Source organism: Aedes aegypti, chromosome 1 (assembly GCF_002204515.2).
Source record: "Aedes aegypti strain LVP_AGWG chromosome 1, AaegL5.0 Primary Assembly, whole genome shotgun sequence".
Classification (NCBI taxonomy): Eukaryota; Metazoa; Arthropoda; class Insecta; order Diptera; family Culicidae; genus Aedes; species Aedes aegypti.
Genome location: NC_035107.1, coordinates 188,901,273 through 188,923,285, shown reverse-complemented (window position 1 = coordinate 188,923,285; position 22,013 = coordinate 188,901,273). Strand labels below are relative to the sequence as shown.

At 39.1% G+C, this 22,013-nt stretch overlaps 1 protein-coding gene across 1 annotated transcript; it reads right to left on the bottom strand.

Annotated features, from left to right (window-relative positions):
* Positions 1 to 4,354: 4,354 nt before the first annotated feature.
* On the bottom strand, positions 4,355 to 21,741 carry LOC5578692 (serine protease easter). The gene is made up of 6 exons (XM_021855341.1): positions 21,558 to 21,741; positions 21,241 to 21,463; positions 20,942 to 21,123; positions 20,718 to 20,829; positions 19,647 to 19,945; positions 4,355 to 4,768 (listed from the first exon to the last, which is right to left on the bottom strand). The coding sequence occupies exons 1-6, from the start codon at positions 21,628 to 21,630 to the stop codon at positions 4,437 to 4,439; spliced, it is 1,221 nt and encodes a 406-aa protein (XP_021711033.1). The 5' UTR covers positions 21,631 to 21,741; the 3' UTR covers positions 4,355 to 4,436.
* Positions 21,742 to 22,013: the final 272 nt, after the last annotated feature.

The window sequence follows — 22,013 nt, the reverse complement described above, 5'->3', positions numbered from 1 at the left end:
TGAATGCAGGGAATAGCACTTCGTCGTCAGCTTGTTCAATTTCGCGTAATAGAATTTAATCGATTCCGTGATATAAAATGTGTGCATACGATGGATCTCTTTAAGTCGAGTCTAGTACACGACACTGAAGACGGCCTTACAGTGGAGGTCGAAATACGCGTATCAGTCAAAGGATACAAAATCTAGAATAAAATGGTACAGTACTAAATTCGGTTTTCATTTATTTACAAATATTCCACTTCCACTTCCAAGATTAATTATCATCATAGAGTTTTATATGATTATATGCATACACTGAAAACATCTCTTCGTATTTTATCCAAAATCCATTTCGTGAAACAAGATTTCGTACATATGACGCTATTTTCATTCATTGTACGAATTATTTGTACTTGACAGAATTTCGCGATTCAGTGACTTTACGAAATAATCGTAAGATGTACGATATATAATTCGTAGATGTGCGTTATCGTGCTGTTCGAATTACGAATTGTTTAGTATTACGAAACTGATCGTTTAATCTACGAAATCATTCGTTGTTTTCTGCAACGAAAGGTTTCGTAGACACATTTCGTACAATACAATATGACACGACCGCAGCCAATGGAGGTAAGAAGAAGCGCGTATAAATGTTCGTTCTGAATACGAAACAAACGAATTTCGATTACGAAATGTTTCGTACATTATAACAATCATTGTTTGTTTTGATTTCGAGCTTGAATCATATTACGAAGCTGGTTGCATACATTTTACGAAACTATTTCGTTGCAGAAAACAACGAATAATTTCGTAGTTCAAACGAACGATTTCGTAATATAAAACAATACATATTTTCAGTGTAGCGGAGCATTTATGAAGACATGATATTTGCGATAAAAAAAAGATGTTTGTTAGCAAATCCATATGGGACAGATATGCCTGTATGGGCAGTGCTGTCCCCAGAAAAAATATACGGCAAGGTACACTTTTCCAAAGCTTTAAATAAATAACTTTCGAGCATCGAACGTATTCTACGGTCAAATGTACAAATTGAAATTAAAACTGCGGAAAAAAAGCACATGCTCCAGTGGGGATCGAACCCACGATTTTCTATTCGCTAGATGGGTGCTTCAACCTACAAGCTGCCGAGCCACTTGAGAGACCCCGATGCTCGGAGCAGAACTGAACTCAAAGCACATGGAATCATCATTTCGCAGTTTAGGCCTCCTTTGGATGTACGAGATGAGATTTCGCTGTTCCTATTTCAATTTGTAAATTTGACAGGTTTTCGCCGTGTACATGTAAACTTCCAAAACCTTACAACATTATAATTCCTTAGGCAAGAATAGCCTAGAACTTGACAATTAAAATGTGCAATGAACATTGTTGTTAGGTATTCTTCACATAAACTTTGAGTTTTGTGTAACATTGAGCAAATGAATCTCCATACCGTTTTGACTCATATTCCGAACACTTAAGGCCAACAGTGACTTCAAATGCATCTGATTGACATATTGAGGATTTTGCCTTCTAATAGACTCACACCACTCACACAATAATTTTGTCACACCATAATATTCTCCCACCATGTTTGCCATACATTGGATGGCGTCGTAGCTAACAAAACCAACAAGTAACGCACATGTAACGCATTATGTTGGATTGTACATTGCATACAAGTTGCGTGCTTCTATTGATTTGCCATAGAAACTGACGTGTTAGTATTTATTTTTCCACGTTCAAAATGTGGCCGAGCATCTATTACTCAACAAAACGAATAATAAATTAGCTGATATTTGTGTACATTTTAATTTCTACCCAAAGTCTATCTGTTACCTGTTGGGTGTACCGATAATAATGTTGATTTAATTAGTTTTGGAACAACATTTGGATTAAAATGTCGAACACTGTGTTAATTCTGTCTCATAATCCGAACACCTTGATTCAAATTGGACGTTAAAGACGTTAAAATTGAATTGCAATTGACTGCCATTTCCTTGTTATTTGGTGACATATTTCAGTGAAACATTTCAACCAAATCGCCATACAAAAACCGAGTGTTGGGAATATGAGTCTGTTCGGAATTTGAGACAAAACGGTACAAGCTGATAAACTTGTATGCAAGTTGACTGATCTTCTTCTTCTTCTTGGCATTACGTCCCCACTGGGACAGAGCCTGCTTCTCAGGTTAGTGTTCTTATGAGTACTTCCACAGTTATTAACTGAGAGCTTGACTGATTAATTGTTAAATAATGCATTTTTAACAACTTATATTCCAAAAACTAAACGTATAATCATATTTTTGAATGGATTCAGCAACCCAAAATTAAGTAAATAGTCCTAATTGGGAGTAAGCCGTATATTGAACCAAAATGTTGATTTATGGCTGGTACACGCTATGTCTGAACCAGACGATTATAAAAATCGAATGTACATCAGATTTTTTCTCGTTAGAGATCAGTATTTGGTCTATATTTTCATAATCGGAAGGTTTTAAAATATTCTATCGGTGAAATTTTTTCCATACATTTTGTATGGGCGGAAATGCGTCGAAAACTTGATTTTCATGGGATTTAGTATGACAAATAGCTAAAAAGCTAAACTTTCCGATTATGAAAATACAACCCAAATACTAAACTCTAGCGAGAAAAAATCTGATGTACATTCGATCTTTATAATCGTCTGGTTCAGACATAGCGTGTGGTATAATGCCGATAAGGGAGCGTCCATAAATGACGTAGCATTTTTGGGCAATTTTTGACAACCCCCTCCCCCATCATAGCCTATTTTCCCATACCTACACACTCAGCTTAGATTACTGGGGTGGGTAAAATTTTACTGGGTTTTTGAACTACCGAAAAAGTCAGTAATATGTAAACTATCGTCATGCATGATTGAATGGCAAATATCATTTTTCATTGGTAATTGGTATTAAAATATAGCAAACCGCAAAATTTCAAATAAAAATTCCCGTTTTTCGATTTTTAACAAATTTTCTAAGTTTATTGACTTTTTCGGTAGTGCAAAAGCCCAGTAATTTTTACCGAACAGATTGAGTGTGTAGTACATGGTTCGTAGCAAAATCGTAGACTCCCCCTCCCCCCTAAAATGTCACGCCATTTATGGACGGTCCCTAAGCCGTGAAATAACATTATTAATATAAAAGTTTGACCCGATATACAGCCTTGCCGTCGCTCGTTGAAAACACAGCGTAACAAAAATGACATTTTTGCGTGTCTCAAGGATCAAATTATGTGTCTCTAGTAGATTTGGGATTGCTGAATCTGGTGCCATTCTCAGAAATGTTCCAGCACGTCACAATTTTTAACTACAGGTCGCCAAAGTTGTATAAAACACTGGTTTTATTAATGTTTACATGAAATTTAAAGTACAATTAATCAAACTTTTTTGTAATCTTATCCACCAAACATGCAAAATAGAACTTGAACTTTCATTTCAGACATAATTTGATTGAAATTGCGCGATTAAATTTCGATTAAATCGATTTTTTCAACATGCTTGCAGTCTCCATACAAAATTCTTCGTTTCTTCTATATGGCAAAATACAACAATTCTCTAAACCATCAAAAAATAATTTTTCAGTATTGAAAGTATTACAAACTTTAATGATAAGTATTGTTATACACATAAAGTTTGAATTCTGTGGCAAATTAAGCCAATATATTATCTTACAAGCTGGCAAACTTGCATGCAAGTTGGCTGAAATAAACATTTTTTGCATTTTCAACAGTTGTTATCTCAAAAACTAGACGTGCTATGATATTTCTGACAACGGCAATGGATTCAGCAACCCTTAATTAAGTGAATAGCGGTATTTTGGTGCTGGAGACAAAAACGTGTTCCGCAGTGAAATCGATATATCAACTAAGCTACAACCATGCGTCAGAGAGGAATAGTGCCGAAATGAATAAGGCAGCATCCATTTATTACGTAACACTAAAATTGGAAATTTTTGACCACCTCCCCCCCTCCTCTGTAACGCTTTTTGTATGAAAAATTTCAAATTTTTGTATGAGCCGTAACGCTTGAGCCTACTCCCCCCTCCCCCTAGAGCGTTACGTAATTTGTGGATGCCGCCTAATTAACCCTAAAACAGACAACCCTAGTGAACGAAGAGATTCTCTCTGAGCAGCATATTTATGCTCTCCTTACGACAATGATAATGCTCTCCAAATCTTACTCTTCGGACAAAAACATTACTTCTTCAATCTGACGACACGAACCGGATTTGAGCAAAAACCCACGTTTTTCTTCTCAGCTGATTCCTGCGATGTTTTCGCTTCTAACCGTCTCTAAAACGAAAACATCAATGTTTGCATTTCTTTCCTCTTCACTGGTCGATTGCGAACACGAGTCACGTTTTTGCGGTTTTCGTTTATTTGCCTAACTCTCTATCGTAGCCTTCGTTGGTTTGCCCATCAAGCCAAAACGGGTCTTCACATTTGAGCATTCGCTTTGATCCAATCCAGATACTGGCGCACGTTTGTGTAAACGCCGGGGATTCCCTCAGTTCCGCAGTCACGAACGCCGAGCGAAACGATCCCCGTCAACACCCAGGCACCGGCTTTGACATCGTAGAACATGAGTGGCGAGCCGCTGTCACCGCCGCAGGTGTCTTTCGCTTTCTCACCTCCGGCGCACAGCTGACCCGGCCCGATCTCCAACTGCTGGGCGCGGAACACCCTCCGGCACTGTTCGGGTTCTACGTAGGGTAAAACCACTTTGAGCTTGATCGGGCTGAGCGCATTATTTCCGAGCTGCTGGCGGACTGCGTGAAGGGGAAAGAGCATAGAGATGTGATTAGCGTGTGAATTGATGATGCGGTTTTTATTATTATGACTTAATCTTACAAATAGATGTACGTCTTGAACATGAAATCATATACAAAATTTTAAGATCAATTAGCAACTGCAAATTCAAATAATACAATAAAACCGGAAAGATACTCCTTTCTGAGCGTCAAAGTATTGTCGGGATACTAATCCTGATCGTCAAAAATGTGAGGTACCGTAAAAAGGGTAACATTGCTCGGAATAACCTTTTTCACAAAAAGTTCGAATCATCAGTTTTCTTTTGAACATTTTCAATGGAGCTTCTCTGTTCTATATGACTATTTCAAAAGATTATATAATAAAAGTTAAGTTTTTGCATAAAACGTGAGTAAATTTTTCAATTTTTCGAAACCATGATTTTCTTTATTATGGATGATTCTACCAAAAATGCATACTTCATATGAGACGATTCAGTATTCATAAGCTTGTTCAAATCATCAAAATTAACGAATTACTATAAATAATTCCGTAATTTTCCACGGAAATTGCCTATCTTTAGGAGTTAAGGCAAAATGTTGACACCTTGATACACAATTAGAAACATTTCACGAGTCTTATCAAGAATATAAATATTTCCGTGAATATTGAACTTGTGATTATTCCTCTCAAACACATTAATAAAGCCTAATCAAATGTTTTGCTGCCAAAAATCGCTCAGTCGTTCGGACTAAAAATAAAAATCGGAAAATTTCATAATCAAAGCATTTTCAGGTCACGAACATTGTAATTTTTGACGTAATTTCAAAAATGATTTCATTTAAATACCTTATTGTAACAGTTTAAGTCTGTAATAAAATAGCTTGCTCAATAGAATATGTACAACAAATCTTTTTAAATTAGATTCAAAAGTTTGAAATAAAATTAACATTATTGAAAGATTGGCCAACATACAGCTTACTTCAATATTTTCATATAAATTATAGAGTAAATTAAGGCTTGTAAAAAGTCAGAATTTCAAACAGGGTGCTGATGTAGAACAAATGCTCGGCGCAACAATTTTATTTCAAAAAGTGACCCGCGAACCAAAAAGGTTAAAAACTATGGATAGACAGCTTCTACTACCTATAGGAAGAGCTTCCAATACCGAACATCGTTCAAAAAAGAAGGTGTCATCATTAAATACAAGTGTTATATTAGAATAAAATAAAGGTTCGTTTATAGCGTTATGTCCCAAAACGGACAGCTAAGTGTTTTATGAGCACTTCCACAGTTATTAAGGCCGCACGGGGCGTCATCATAATCACCCTATCCATTTGAAGAAGCAAATCCCAAGACCAATCCATATATCGTTGCAAAAAATGTATCACTATGAATCTATATATGTAGTGAACAACCCAATATATTTTCAGCTTCATCGGTTCACTAAAACGAGAAATTTGCTTCCACAAAGTTTTAATGATAATTTTTAGAGTGAGACAAAAGATAGGAAAAATAACACGGTCCACTGATGATGACAAGGACGCATTTTACGCGCAGCTCGAACGTGAGTACGACCGGTGCCCAAGCCATGACGTCAAGATCATCATAGGAGATTTGAACGCTCAGGTTGGCCAGGAGGAGGAGCTCACACCGACGTTTGGAAAGTTCAGCGCCCACCGGCTGACGAACGAGAACGGCCTACGACTGATAGGATTTGCCGCCTCCAAGAATATGGCCATTCGTAGCACCTATTTCCAGCACAGCCTCCCGTATTGGTACATCTGGAGATCACCTCTGAAGTCAGAATCGCAAATCGTTAACGTTTTGATTGATGGACGGCACTTCTCCGACATAACCGACGTTAGAACCTATCGTGGCGCTAACATTGACACTACCCAAGCAGCACAGTTTGTTGCAACTCAAGAATAAAATTCTCTCTCGAAACTAATCAGAGCTGTCAATTGGTGAAAATATGACTTACAATTGCACTGAATAGCAACGCAAAAAGCGCAAGAGGCGGAGTCTGTTTGCAACATATTTAAGTAATATCGAAATTGCTTATTTGTTGCAAAATACTTAAAAGAAAAAAAATGAAAACAAAAACATGAACGAGAATCGAACTTCCGATCTCAAGATCACCAATCTTCACCTCTACTCACTACTCCACCAGCTCTTCGAACAATTGCTTCGCCAATGCACTATAAAAGCGACCATATGGCCCATTGATCAAAGCTTGTTGCTTATAACTTGAGTGCACCTTTCGGAATACAAGTTCGAAATTAGACCACGCTTGAAATAATATAAACTTTTCGCAAAAACTTCCACGCAACAGTTGAGAAACACCTTTTAAACAAACAAACTGTTGCTAGACCATGTTTTCTTTGTTAGATGATACGTAAGGTGCAACTCAACCATATTGCAACTGGATTGAAACAAACAAACTTCTAGCTGTCATACACGAAGTTTAGGGCAACTTTTTCGCAACTGAGATGAATCTTCTATGGGAACGAAAATTGAATGCAAGTTGCGGATGCTTTAAATGAAAGTAATGTGAAACATAACATTAAAACCGGCATTTTGGGAGACGTTTCAAGAGTTTATTTGAAATGTTGCTGAAAACATCTTGATAAATTTGACTTTATTGCTATTTGCAAGGGACATTCGCAGCAAATCTTCTCATTTCAATTATGTTGAACGTCAAACAAGGAGAGAAATGCATGTTCATTGGAACGGCAATGAAACTTTATGAGCCTTAATATTGATATGGAACCGAACTAGAACCAGATAAGTTACAGATGCTTTTATTGATACGCGATTGAAACCATTTTTGAAAAGCATTTCTTTGGAAGATGTTTCGTGTGCTACTTGGGTACCTGGTGATGGTGAAACTGCGCCCAAAACTATCCATCATCAACGATGTACGGTATCGACGCCCGCCTCGGTACAATCTAGCGCGACTGAAACAATCGGATGTCGCCAATGCGTACGCGCAGCATCTTGAGGCAGTTTTGCCGGATGAGGGCGAGCTCGATAGGCCCCTTTTGAGGACTGCTGGAGGACAGTCAAAGCAGCCATTAACGACGCTGCCGAAAGCATTGGCGGATATGTGGAACGGAGCTGAAGAAATGATTGGTTCGACGAAGAGTGCCAGGAGGTATTAGAGGAGAAGAATGTAGCGCGGCTGCATAAAATATCTGTTTCTTAAATCTGTATCCCTAAAAATTGATATTATCATGATGATTGAGCATGAAATTTAAGAAAATACCAATCATTTGTAACTGAAATGCAGAATAGTCACAACTGAGCTTGAATTTTAAGGTTTCTAGAAATATTAATTTATTATATTTGCTCAAAAATCTGTATAATTTTGGTATATAATTCTCTGTATACAGAATCTGTGTATCTGTATTTTCCCAAAATATCTGTAATCAGCATATACATATTCTTGGCCATGAAAATCTGTATATGTCGCAACCCTGCCTGAATGGCACCGATAACACAGGCACAGAAGGTCAGGACAGCGAAGGCGATGGCTACGTCAGCACAGCGGACAGTGAAAGCCAACCAGCTTCCACGATGGGGGAAGTTAAGGATGCCATTCAACAGCTCAAGAACAACAAGGCCGCTGGCAAGGATGGTATCGGAGCCGAACTCATCAAGATGGGCCCGGACAGGTTGGCTGCTTGTCTGCATCGGCTGATAGTCAGAATCTGGGAAACGGAACAGCTACCGGAGGAGTGGATGCAAGGCGTTATATGCCCTATCTACAAAAAGGGCGACAAACTGAAGTGTGTGCATATCGTGCAATCACCATCCTAAACACCGCCTATAAAGTGCTATTCCAGATTCTCTTCCGTCGTCTATCACCTATAACAAACGAGTTCGTGGGAAGTTATCAAGCAGGTTTCATCGACGGCCGCTCGACAACGGACCAGATCTTTTCCGTGCGGCAAATCCTCCAGAAATGCCGTGAGTACCTGACCCTTACGCACTATTTGTTCATAGATTTCAAGGCGGCATACGACAGTATCGATCGCGCGGAACTATGGAAAATCATGAACGAGAACAGCTTTCCCGGAGAGCTCACAAGATTAATAAGAGCAACAATGGACGGTGAGCAAAACTGCGTGAAGATCCACTCCAGTTCGTTAAAGTTTCGGCGGGGACTACGACTGGGCGACGGACTTTCGTGCCTGTTGTTCAATATTGCGCTTGAAGGTGCCATGCGGAGAGCCGGACTTAAGGTGAAGATGAATCGAAGCCAGACCTCAAATTTTCAAGAGCACGGATCTGGAGAACCAAACACCCGTTTAAGCTGAAAACATAATCGATTGGTCACTAGCTGGTGGTGACCAATCGATTAGATGAAAATTGAAAATTCGAACTTTGGCTTTGATCCATCTTCACCTTAACAGTCGAGGCACGATTTTCATGAGATCTGGACAATTTTTTTGCTTCGCGGACGACATGGATATTATTGGCAGAAAATTTGAAACGGTGGCAGATTTGTTCACCCGCCTAAAACGCGAAGCAACAAGAGTCGGGCTAATGGTGAATACGTCGAAAACAAAGTACATGCTGGTTGGCGCAACTGAGCGCGATAGGGCTCGTCTAGGAAGGCAGTGTTACGATAGACGGGAATACGTTCGAGATGGTGAACGAATTCGTCTACCTTGGATCCTTGTTGATGGCTGACAACAATGTTAGTCGGGAAATACGAAGGCGCATCATTAACGGAAGTCGTGCCTACTATGGGCTCCAGAAGAAACTGCGGTCAAGAAAGATTCACCCCCGCACCAAATGCGCGATGTACAAAACGCTTATAAGACCAGTAGTCCTCTATGGGCACGAAACGAAGACTATGCTCGAAGAAGACTTGCAAGCTCTTGGGGTTTTCGAACGCCGAGTGCTAAGGACGATCTTCGGCGGTGTGCAGGAGAACGGCGTGTGGCGGCAAAGAATGAACTACGAGCTCGCTCAACTCTACGGCGAACCCAGTATCGTGAAGGTAGCTAAGGCTGGAAGGATACGCTGGGCAGGGCATGTTGCAAGAATGCCGGACAACAACCCTGTAAAGATGGTGTTCGCTACGAATCCGGTCGGAACTAAAAGGCGTGGGGCGCAGTGAACTAGGTGGATTGACCAGGTGCATCAGGACCTGGAGAGCGTGGGTCACAGTCGAGGATGGAAAGAAGCGGCCATGAACCGAGTGTATTGGCGAAATACTGTAGGCGAGGCTTTATCAAGATAATTGATGTAAAGCCAAATAAGTAGGTAAGTAATCAACCAATTGGGAGACTCAAAGGTCACCACGTTGAAAAGGCTTCACGGGATGGAGAGACGCTTCGTTGGAAACGAAATACTGCGGAAACTATACACTGAACTTGTCCAGGAATATCTTTCCATGAATCATATGCGCGAGGTTGATTTCCGAGAAGAAGCAAACTGTCATACTATCTACTTCATCCACCGTTCTCAAGCCTTAGAGCACGACAACGAAGTTGCGTGTTGTGTTCGACGCCTCTTGTCGAAAGTCGACATCCTTGAATGACGGATTAATTGTAGGATCTGTGGTGCAGGATGATTTTCTCACCATAATTCTGCGTTTTCGTTTTTGGGAGTTCGTATTAGTCGATCAGCCTGTAAAACGTACGAATTGACAACGGTCACGTACGGCACGGCGTCAGCACCATACCTCGCAACCAAATGCCTCCAGCGGCTAGCAACGGAAAGTGAAGTTTCGCATCCGAAAGCTGCGAAAGTCGTCCGCAAGGTCTTTTACGTTGACGATTTGTTAACTGGTACCGACAATCTCGAAGATGGGAAGGCACTCGACACCGATCTCACCTCGCTGGCAAATTAAGCAGACTTCATACTGCGCAAGCGGAGCTCGAACAGTTCCGTTGTTGTCCACAATTCCAGCAGAGCTTCGAGACGAACGCTCCACTCTTGAACTGGATTCGTCGACGTTAGTTGTTAAAACCCTTTTGCTTACTTGGGAACCGGCTAAAGATCTTCATTCGCCGTACCATGCTGGAGTACTAAGTCAACCATTATCAAACGCGTTGTTCTATCCGACACCGCTTCAGCAGCTTTGGAAGTAGATATCAGATTGGGACGACGCTTTACCAGAAAACTTTTAGGCCTTCTGGAACGAGTTTCCTCGGAACGCTGGCTCACTCGAATCTCTCTCGGTTCCTGGATGGACAGGCTTCAGAAGCAGTTTGGTATCGGTGGAGCTACATCGGTTCTGTGATGCATCGGAGGCCGCTTATGGTGCTTGCCTGTACTTGCGGTGCGAATCATCGGACGGGTCAGTCACCGTTCACCTCATCACTTCGAAATCGCGCGTAGCACCGCTGGAAGACCTTCCCGAAAAAAGAAGAGTTATCTTGGATAGGCTGACCATACGTACCGTATTTAACGGGACAGTACCGTTTTCTTCTCCTCGACGGGCTGTCCCGTCGTTTTATGGAAAATGCTCGAATTGTCCCGTATTTTAGGAAATGGAGAATTGGCACATAATTTTCAACACCAGTAAAACAATAACATTAAAAACATAACAAACAGAAATATTTCAGAGTATATTGTCTTACTCATCTACTTTCCAAGCAATTATTAGTTTCTCAAACAGAGTTAAACTTGATCCGTACATGCTTCCGCTTAACTTTTTGCATTTCTTTACTCATATTTATGCCAAATTTTGGAGGATTTCCAAAATACGGATCTTCATAAGGTAATTATTCTATAATACCTAAAATTATAAAGAACAACTATGTGTTTACTTCTGATACGCAATTGATTGAATTATCTGTTTTAAAAGTGGATATTTCAGAAAAGTAATGAAAGATTAGAAAAGTTTACGTTTGAATTGGAAAAATTGAAAAGTGTATCGATTTTTTTTTTTGGGAAATATTTAAAAAACGCTGCTTCTCGGAAATCAAAGATTGCACTTCAAGGTTTTTAAGTGATTTTTATTAAATCATACAGACATGTAGTTTGGGATTGCATAATCTGGTTCTGCTACTTTCCCTCGAATGGTGGTTTCCCGAATGTCGTTCTCCCGCCAGTTCTCAGAATGCTAGTTCCTCGAAAACCCCGTTTCCCCGAACAGCTCAGTTCTCCGAAAAGTCATAACACTCATAATTGTCAGAACCTTTCGCATTTCAAGGTGGTGAACAATATGTATTTTTGGCAATATGTATTTAGTCGAGAATGATCAAATATCTCCTTCTTTGGTAGCTTATCGATCTTTCTAACTCAACACTATCTCACTACCCGAGCAGAAGCAAAGCTCTGACCATTAAATCGAGATATTGATTTGATAGACATAAGAGATAAAAGATCTGAAGATAATATCAAAATTTTATTCCTGGAACTTCTGAGCCATAGCTAAATTTGATGTTGGAAGATCTAAGGAAAAGCTCGCTGATATTGGTGAGATCTCATAAAAGATAATTATGATATGCTAAAGTAAACTCTCCCTAACTCGATATTGAAGGGACCATCGAGTTAGAGAGGTATCGAGTTATAGAACACAAAACCAGTGAAATTGCGATTCAAGGGACCATCGAGGTAGCCATGAAAATCAAATTTTACTATGGTTCTCTAACTCGATATCGAGATACGAAATATCGAGTACTCGGTCGAGGCAGATTTCTTGTGTGAACAAGCTACAACATGGACGTTCTAAAGTGCCAGAATGAAGTGTTGTGCTTGTGGGGAGCACTTGAAGATGGGATGGAAGGTCATTCCCAGACAACCAGAATGTACGCATAATGAAATCACTTTTTGCGTTATGCGATGCTTGTATGCGAAAAGTTTCACGTATAAGATGATGCGAAAAGGCCTTATACGTACAAAAGTGGAGGCGCTATACGTGCATATTTTGTGTATGATGAAAAAAAAACATGCTACGCGAGTATGTAAATTTTCTTGCGAGCTACTCTGTACTCTTATGCGACTTATTTTATCATAACAAAATTGATTTGACAGCTGCTACGGATTGATCCGACTTACTTTGTACGAGTATAAGGAACGAAACGAAATGTTCATATGAACTCCGAAATTGGCGTTTTATGCGAGGAAACTCATCGATCAAACGATATCATCCACCATGTAGTGCGGGTGTGATGAAATTTGTGCAAATAAACGACTTTGTTTGTAAACTGTTATGCGACTTCTGGTTGTCTGGGTTACTTCGCGATCGTGCTATACTTCTGCTTATCTGTAAAGTTATATACAATAACCGACAATTAGCTTAACTATTTAAATTAAAAGTTGCAACTACAATAATCGTTTTAAGCTTACTAACATGTCGTCGCGTTAATTTAACCCTCTAATACCCAAATTTTTATTTTCGATCTAAATATCATTTTTAGTTATCTAAAATCGTTCTAAACACGTTTTGGTCAATGATTTATTTTTATTCGCAAATCTATGAATTTTGGTTTTTGATTTTTAAAATTTTTATTTTTGAACATCCCTATCCTTTTCCATTTTTTCATGAAGCCTCTTCTAGTTACTGATTTTTGGCAACAATAAAAATTCAAGTTTTCACGGTACTTTTAAAAATAATAAATTTCAAATATTTTTCCGAAAATATTTTTATTTTCCGTGTAATTAACGGGAACACAGGTTTGGAATTATTTTAATACCACCAAGCCCTTCTTCTGTTATAGGTTAATAGTAGAAAAATATAAAAGGTACGATTTTTTATATTACACGTTAAATAAACCCCAGCCATTGGTAGGTTATATTAAAAAACAATTTTTGAAACAATTTTCAAAAATACAAAAAAGTTTCAAAAGTCATAAAAAACTTTTCTCATATGCGTGTTATGAGTCCAGGTTTAAGTCAAAAATAAAATCATTTTGATTTCCGAGCTACGAAAAAATACACAAAATTCCAAAGTGTACCCCGTCTAAAGGCGGGGTTGGGTATTAGAGGGTTAATCATAATAATCTTTATCTACATCCGTCGAACCATTCTGAATGGCCGTTGTGAGAATATCACTAAAAACTTCTCACATGCAATAAAGCTGGATTGTCCTACATTGAGACATTAAGGTTTTTGCTCTTTTGGATTCATTTTTTGTTGTTCGTCATCAGTAGTGTTGAGATGTCCTGAATGCCGCACATGGCGTACAGTGCTCATTGCCATGGAGTTTCTCGGAAGCTGCATGGGGATTGTTATCATGGGAATCCAAAGAGCAAATTTTGTATGATTTCATTGTAGGTCAATACAGCAATAAAGCATGTAACAATCACTAACATTTATTTTCTCTTTATCCTTGTTTTCATATCTAACCCTGTAACCGTTCGTAAAACTTTACTAGAGATTTTTAGCAAACTCGGTGGCTTAAGCGCCACTCTCAATGAGAGACCACCAGTCGTGTTCAGATTTGCCCGACGTTTAGAGACTTTTTCTCTCTGGGAGAGTTTTGAACGGTTCTTGGTAAACAACACTAGAAAATCAAACGCAAGAATGGCTTTTACTCCTCCACAGCCTTAAAGTTTTAGGGAATTCAGAAGAGGATGCTTACTCAAAAGAGCTAATAAACGGAACGAAACGTAATGTAAGTTAGCGAGTAGTTTTATTTAAGCATAGTTAAACGTAACGGAAAAAGTAACTAATCTTTCTTCAAAACTGTTTATTTTAGGAAATGATTCACCATTCATTCGGGTTGGACTAGCAAAAACCGTACGGAATGGAAAAGAGCAAACATGGCCATGTAAAATAAGCTCTTGACGTACCTGCGCAGGCTTTTACGTTGACTCGATGAAGGCTCGTTGACGGGGAACGGAACGTTGACTCCGCAGACTCGATGATGGCGACGATCGAACTCGGCGATGGCGGTAGCGAGATGGCGACCACCGGCGTGTCCGTGCTGCAAATTGGCGGGCAGCGAAGAATTGACCCGCGTGCAAAATGGCCGAAATAACGTTGCGGAGGGAGTGGCGGCTGGAACGGAAGCTTCCGATTTCGTAAACGAGAGTGAAATGGCGATTTCGCCTATTAATACCCGGGACGATCCGCTCCTTCCAATAGAGAAGCACGTACCCAGCGACCCGGCTTCGCGTACCTGTCCGCTAATCCGAGCGGGGAGTAATGCAGCCCTATCTTTGGGTTAGGATCGAGGTTCGCGGCGTGTAATTGACGTCACGCTACAACGAACCGAACTCTCGGAAATTGGTCCAAAATGGAATAACGTGACTGGACCTTCTCCTTCAGTAATTGACGTTTGAAGGAGGGAAAATTCGCTACAGAATAACTTTAGCGACTTCACTCGCGCCTCCGTTTGACTACCTGATAAAGGCGGGCCTTTTGCACTGCACACGGGTCTCGACGAAGAACGGACTTCCAAATCCTCGATGAACGGACTCACAATTCACGGTTCGGCGGGAACGAATGCCGAATACCAACGGAAAGAAATCCAGCCGTACGGAAAAAGCGCAGGGCGCTGCATGTCCAACGCGAAATCACATTAGTTTTTAAGTCTTCATGCAATTAATTAATTATAATTACCTTTTTCCGTTGAGATAAACTTAATAAAACCTTTTGCGCAGAAACGCGAATTATTCACGGACCTCAGTCCTCTAAAGAAAGAAATACACAAAACGTTTAACACAACTTGTTACTTTCAGACTCACTCACTAACTTTTACCTAAGACTTCAAATTTAATTTCACCAGATTTAACTTCAACTTTTAAAATTTACTGCAACTGAACTTAATTTTATCACACGACTCGCGCACTTCTGCTCTCCAGCCAACTTCGTAGCGAAATGATTGAGTCGAAGAAACTCTTGCGCCAAGAAACTGCCTATTCTGACCGTCCAACTATTCAAACAAAAAGCAACTATTATAGAAAATCGCGCCAACTGCTTTTGCATGGCGTATGGTAGGTATGGCGACAAATCTGAATTACGCCTGTAGTCCGCCAAAATGTGTACATGGCGCTTTGCGAAGCTTTCATAATTCGTTATGGCAAACGCAATCCACATACGCTTACGCTACATGGATCGCTGCATTTTACGAACGCAAACAAAATATTTTTATTCAACGCTATAAAAAACTAAAATCCTTTTTTGTTTATTATTAATGTTTTTAAACTACAAAAAACGTAAAACGTTACAACCCGCCATTACAACGACGAGAAAATCATCCGAGAGGAAAGACATGGCAGCGTATTGGCCGAGAAAAGATAAGTATTATGTTTCTGTAAATATTCTTATTACTGATTGCAAGGTGAATAAGATCAACTAAATTTTTAACTAATAACAAATTTGTTCCACAGAGCTATTTACAAAAAACCACACAAAATATCTCCTGTTCCATATCCTTAGGCAAAATACTTCACTACCGCTATATGTATGACTGATTCATGTTCTTTTGGCCTTGCATCATTCATACGTGTATTGGAAGTCAAGAGTAGAAGCAAAACTTAAAGAACCTTCTGGTCAAAGATGTTGCGTTGCCTACTTCCCAAACTCCAAAACCCCCTCGGTGTATTATGGACGGTGTGAGTTTTCAAACTTATGCTGGAGACTTGGCCCCTGACCCCCTTGTACATCAATAAAATAAAATAAAAAAGTATTCCAGGAGTAAATTTAAGATATTATTTTCGGATCTTTTATCTTTTATAACTTTCAAGTTAATATCACTTTTGTATGTCCATATCAAAATTTGCTATTACTTAGCTTTTTCGCCTGCTCGGGTAAAGACTATTATTGCACTTTTTTGAGCTGCATTGCTTTACAAGGGAACGGGCCATTCGGGGAAATGGCCTCAGAGAAACGGGCCATTCGCGGAAAAGTAGCACAATCGCATAATCTATGTCTTTTAAATTTTTTGTTTTTTATTTGTCCCGTTTTTATCTGGTTGGCTTATGGTCAGCCTAATCTTGGAGTTATCTTCAGCTTAAGTTCTGAACCATCTCTACGAGAAATTCCGGAATAGTGTCTAACTTTCAGCCAATGCCTACTTCTGGACGGACTCCATGGTAGCCAAGTGCAGGCTGTCATCATTTCCGTCTCGTTGGCAAATGTTAGTTGCTGACAGGGTGTCAGAAATTCGGCATATCACTAAGTCGGGAGTCTCCGACAAAAAATACGAAATTAGAATGTTTTCCGCTTAAAATTGTTTCCCCAGGGGGTTGCAACCCACAATTTGGTAGACTATGCATTAACGTAAGAAAAGAAATGTGATATTCTATATTTAATTTTAAATTTGAATTAAAATTTATTTAATAATTTGCAAGAGTAAGCATTTCAATTGCTTTTTTTTAAGTAATTCAGTGTTTTCATATCAAAATAGCGTAAGCGAAATGAGAATAGAAGTATACCAAAAAATATTTAGTACCGTCATTGGGGGTGAGAATGGGTCAAAAAGGGATATGTACGTTTTATTTATTGAATAACTATCGCAATTTAACTCCAACAAACTTCAAATTTGGTGTGTATGAACTTTGACGGTCCATGAATAACTGTTCAAAAAATTAAAAAAAAAGGTTAATTCACAGCGGCACCACAAGTGAATGAAAAATGACCCAATCTCACCCCATAGAGGGGGTGACATTGGGTCACTGTAATTGAAATAACTTGCTTTTGAGAATATGATTGCAAAACCATTCACAGCTAAAAAATATTGATGAAATATGATGCAAATAAGACGAAAAGATATCTTAGTTGTTTCACAGGTTTGATAAACCCACTTAAAAGAACGATTATACCAAAACATTGAAGATCTTTGAGAAGAATTATGTAAACCCAACATTTATCGTCAAATTTACATAAATTTTCTTGTTTTTTTCCCTCAAATTGTTTTCAAAGTCTCATCTCCATTGCCATAAAGCCTATTCAGTTTCCCCAAAGGTGTACTGAAACAGTGATTATTTTAAAACTTCGCAAATAGTTGAATGTCGGTGCGACATTCCACGATCAATTCATTTCAGGCAGATGAGATGAGATGTTTCTATAATGTATTCCAAAATATACATCCATTTGATAAAATTTTACGATGTTGCCGAGCACGGAACACAGTTGCTGGTTTGAGAAGTTGTCAAAATGCGTTGTATTGTTATTCAATGCACGGACTACTCAAGTAGACTTATATATTGTTTCAGAGATGCTGTGTTTAGAAAGCATAAACACATCTTAATGAAAAAAGAGAACACTCGGCACCGTCAAACGACAAAAAAGTGGACTTGCAATTTCATTTACTATCGTTCTTGCTTGACCCAAGCTCACCCCCATTTTTGATGTTTTAGACACCGTACCAAAAAAATGAAATTTTTGTAGAAAAATCAAATAGATTCCGGAAAATACGTGTGAAGTGTAATGAAAAGGCTTTCAACCTTCTACAAATATAATGATAGAGGTTAAAGTACATGCGTGATACTTTGCACAGGAGAAATTTAATGTTGTAAATTTTATCTAGTTTCAACATACAAGTTTATTGATATAGTAAACAAAAACTACTATTTCTAAAAACGTATATTGTGATGAATTACGTGCAATAATATGTTCCCTAACATATGAATTAATAATTTTAGTAATATCAGCGTTATTAGCTGACATATTTCATAAATCATATTTTCCCGTTTTGACCCAATCTCACCCCCCAGACCCATTGTCACCCCCATCGACGGTAGCTTACAAGAGTTGACACTTGATGATAACTGACTTGCAGTTTTAAAGTTTTTTTTAACAAAGAGGTTGTAGAATCTAAAGATAAAACTGAAACGCTGTTTGTTGCATTTTCTTCTCATTTTCTGATTTTTTTCCTTCTTTTTTATCGAGCCCCTTCCGAAGGAAGTCGTCACTATAACCTATAAGTGGCTATTATCTCGCTGCCTGATTCATATCAAAAATTTGCATCAAAAGTTTGGTTTCGGGGTGGGGGGGGGGGAGGTGCTTGTTAACCATAACCACCCTCGTGGGTACGTCACTGTTAAGATAATCTTCTCTAAACAAATATCAAAAAGGAACTGGCAAAAGTTACAAGACAATTGTTCAAGCAATTTAGTAAGAACATTTAGATGAATTCCATGAAAATTTCTTCTACCTGCTAAGATAATAAAACAGGCGATTGAGTACAACTGATGCTTGCTACATTTATTTAAGTGTAGAATATCAAAGAGGAGCTCATCACGGATCCAATTAGGAACCCTCATACAATTTGTAGAAAGAAATATTTGATTATTTAAACAAATACATCAGTGAGGTACACAAGAAAGAACTCATTGCGGGAATGCTCGAAAGAATTCCAGAAGTTTCTGGTGAAGTTCCAAACATATGTTCTTGGAAAACCAGTCCTGTAAAAATTCTGGAAGAATCTACTGGGGTAATCCCGAAAGTATCTTCAGTAGGGTTTTAAAAACTAAACTTAGTAGCAACTTTTAGAAACGATTGAAAAAATCTATAGAGAAAAAATACAGAAAGAATTCCTAGAATCCTTTTATAAGGTTCATCATTAGAAATTTAGAAAACAACTTGTCTAGAAATTCCTGGAAACTCCTGGAAAAATTATTTTTTTCAGGTTCTTCATTCGTCTTCGATCTGCATTTGACTTCGATGTTGAATCTATGTTGGTCAAACAGTTTGAATTTATGTAGGATATATTAGGATTCGATCAATATCCCTTCAGACCCTAAGTCAACCAAAACGGACTAACGTTTTCCGCAGTTTATTTCCAAATGATATAAGAACGAGAGAATGCATCCCAGATCCAGAAAACAAACAAATTTTAAGATCTTGGTGGACGAAAGCATTCTCCTCGAATTGAATATCCTATTTCCCGTTAATTGATAACTAGAACATTAAATTTGAGTGTCTTAGGTCCTTAGGTTAACCCAATGGCAGCCCACCGTAGAACATATTTCAGTCCATACTTACAGATATCGGTTCTTCCCCAGCCGGAAACGCTGAACCGCTTTCCAGGAGCAACGCCATTATCCAGCTTCGGTTCCGGAAGGCAAATGTGACGCAAAAAGTCCGTATACGACGGCACCCGGCTTATCTCGATCAGTGCGATGTCGTGGTATTTGTGCCGGAAGTTGGGATCGTACTCGGGATGAACGATAATCCGCACCGGTTCCGAGTCGATCTTCTCCTCCGAGCAGTCCTGGAAGTTGTGCTCGATCACACAATCGGGATCGTCGTAGACGTTGTACTCTCGCAGGCGAACGTACTTTCTGGAATAAATGTAAAATAAGGTATTGGGCAACTTATCGATTTACATAGGTAAATGGTAGTTGGGTATAGAAAGCGAACGAGCACTGTATTAATCTCTAGGGGCTTAGTGAAGCCATTTGAATTGTTAAGCCATTCTTATCGTGGATAATGAATGCTACCATACTATAATAGCGATTATTTATTGCACAAACAACCGTTGTTGTTAAAAATCAGTCAAATATTAGTTTGAAATTTTGTAATTGATAATTTACAATTCTTAAAAAGGAAAATAAGTTGACTATTGAGTTAAGCTTAATATTCCAGTAACTGTTACTACTATCATTCTCCAAGCAATATTCCATACAAAATCTGTCAGCTGAATAGGAAATATGTGTGGTAGCACATATATTGAATGAGAATCATTGAAAAATATGTTCTTAACTCTTAAAATGCGAATACAAAGTTTGATTGCAAAAATATCTGTTTGCAGCACATAGGAACTAGATGATGATTATTCGTAGTGTAGAATGTTTCAAACTTATAACACTTGTATAGAATGTTATACGTGAATCATGGTTTGTAAAACATACACCCACACAATGTAGATGAACATCTTGTTTTCAACTAAGGTATTTGTATTTGCTAGACAAATATTGACGGAGTTTTAACTGTTGAAATCCTACTGAACGTGTAATTAAATTGGCAAACGTGTTAATCTATCACGTCCCACACAACAAATCTCGAATTGCCTTTAACCTTGAGCACAACAGCACAGCCAGCATATTTACTTACAGTGGTCCCTTGTTGTCATAATCCTTCCCCGTTACGCAATGTGCAGCCGTAATAACGAAGTTCTTGCTAATCAACGCTCCTCCGCATCCGTGAACAATCTTTTGGGATTCCTCTGCGGAAAAACGAAACAAATATCACGTTAGCAAAATGTTTTGTTCTCGTGCAGCCTCTCCATGTGTGGGAAGGCGCAAGATTTGGGTTTGTTTATTTATTCGACAACTCACTCAGCTCGTACAACAACATTGCCATCCAGGGAAATTCATCAATGTTTGCAATCTCCCCACCACGAATCTTCGGCACAAAGCTCTGATACCCACAGACTTCGTCATCATTCCCGAATCTTGAATGGACGCGTGTTGTCTTGTGACGAATGCGTTTGGGAAGCGTCTCGTTCAACGTTGGAGTTCTGAAAAGAAGATAATGCACGTTTGAATTCTACTTGATCGCTTTCACATACCGCCATGCTCGATCCAGGCTTATCTGGGTTGACCTGATAATGATTGGACTGACCGTTATTACTCACTTGTAGCGCTTTGCTAGAGGACAGCAAATCCCACCGGTTCCTTCTGAATTGCATTGGATTCTCTTCAGAAAACTTAACCGACCTACAGAACTCAGATCTTCCGGATTGTTGATAGTAGCGTAAGCCGGGCACTCGGTTGGCGATGTACATGTACCATTGTTAGATTCATTTGGAATACTACACTGAGTAGTTACTTCCCAAACGGGTCCTACATCTTCAAGGGCTAGTGGAAACCAAAACAAAAAAAAATAAGAAATTTTTATCAAATCGTGTATTCGGAATTAGTTTCAATTAGAGTCATGATCACCGGTACCGACCTGGCTGTGGCAATTGAGCCGAAAGTGTCACCACTGTTGCTAAGGTCACTAAATTCGAAACCATGAACCGCATCTCGATCGCTTCTGCGCGCGACGGCGATCTTGACCGGGTGACTGTTCCGAATATACTAATTAGGTTTACTGATAAGCTTCCGAATGTGTTGTGATTCAAGCCGCCGATTGACTGGTTACTTCTGTTCGGCTGAGTGGATCTTAGTGAAGAACCGAAAGAAAGTGAGATTGAGAAGTGAGAGCAACACGGAGAGCGAACAAGCAGCTGAAAATCACTATTTGGTATTGGAGAGCAGTCGATCGGGATGAAGAACGAGCAACCGATGGTGGTTTATTCGTGCCAAAACAAACGATCGTTCACAGAGGTGAAGATAGACGCAGATAAGGGGAGGTTGTTGTGGGCCGTGATTTAATTAACATTCCAACTAACAGGAAAGCATATTC

Excerpts from the sequence above, each read along its gene's own strand:
- LOC5578692 (XM_021855341.1), bottom strand. The coding sequence starts at position 21,630 with ATGCGGTTCATGGTTTCGAATTTAGTGACCTTAGCAACAGTGGTGACA. Across the intron at positions 20,830-20,941 it reads AATGTTGTTGTACGAGCTGA|AGGAATCCCAAAAGATTGTT; the intron begins GTGAGTTGTCGA and ends GTTTTTCCGCAG. Across the intron at positions 19,946-20,717 it reads TATGACAACAAGGGACCACT|AAAGTACGTTCGCCTGCGAG; the intron begins GTAAGTAAATAT and ends CATTTATTCCAG.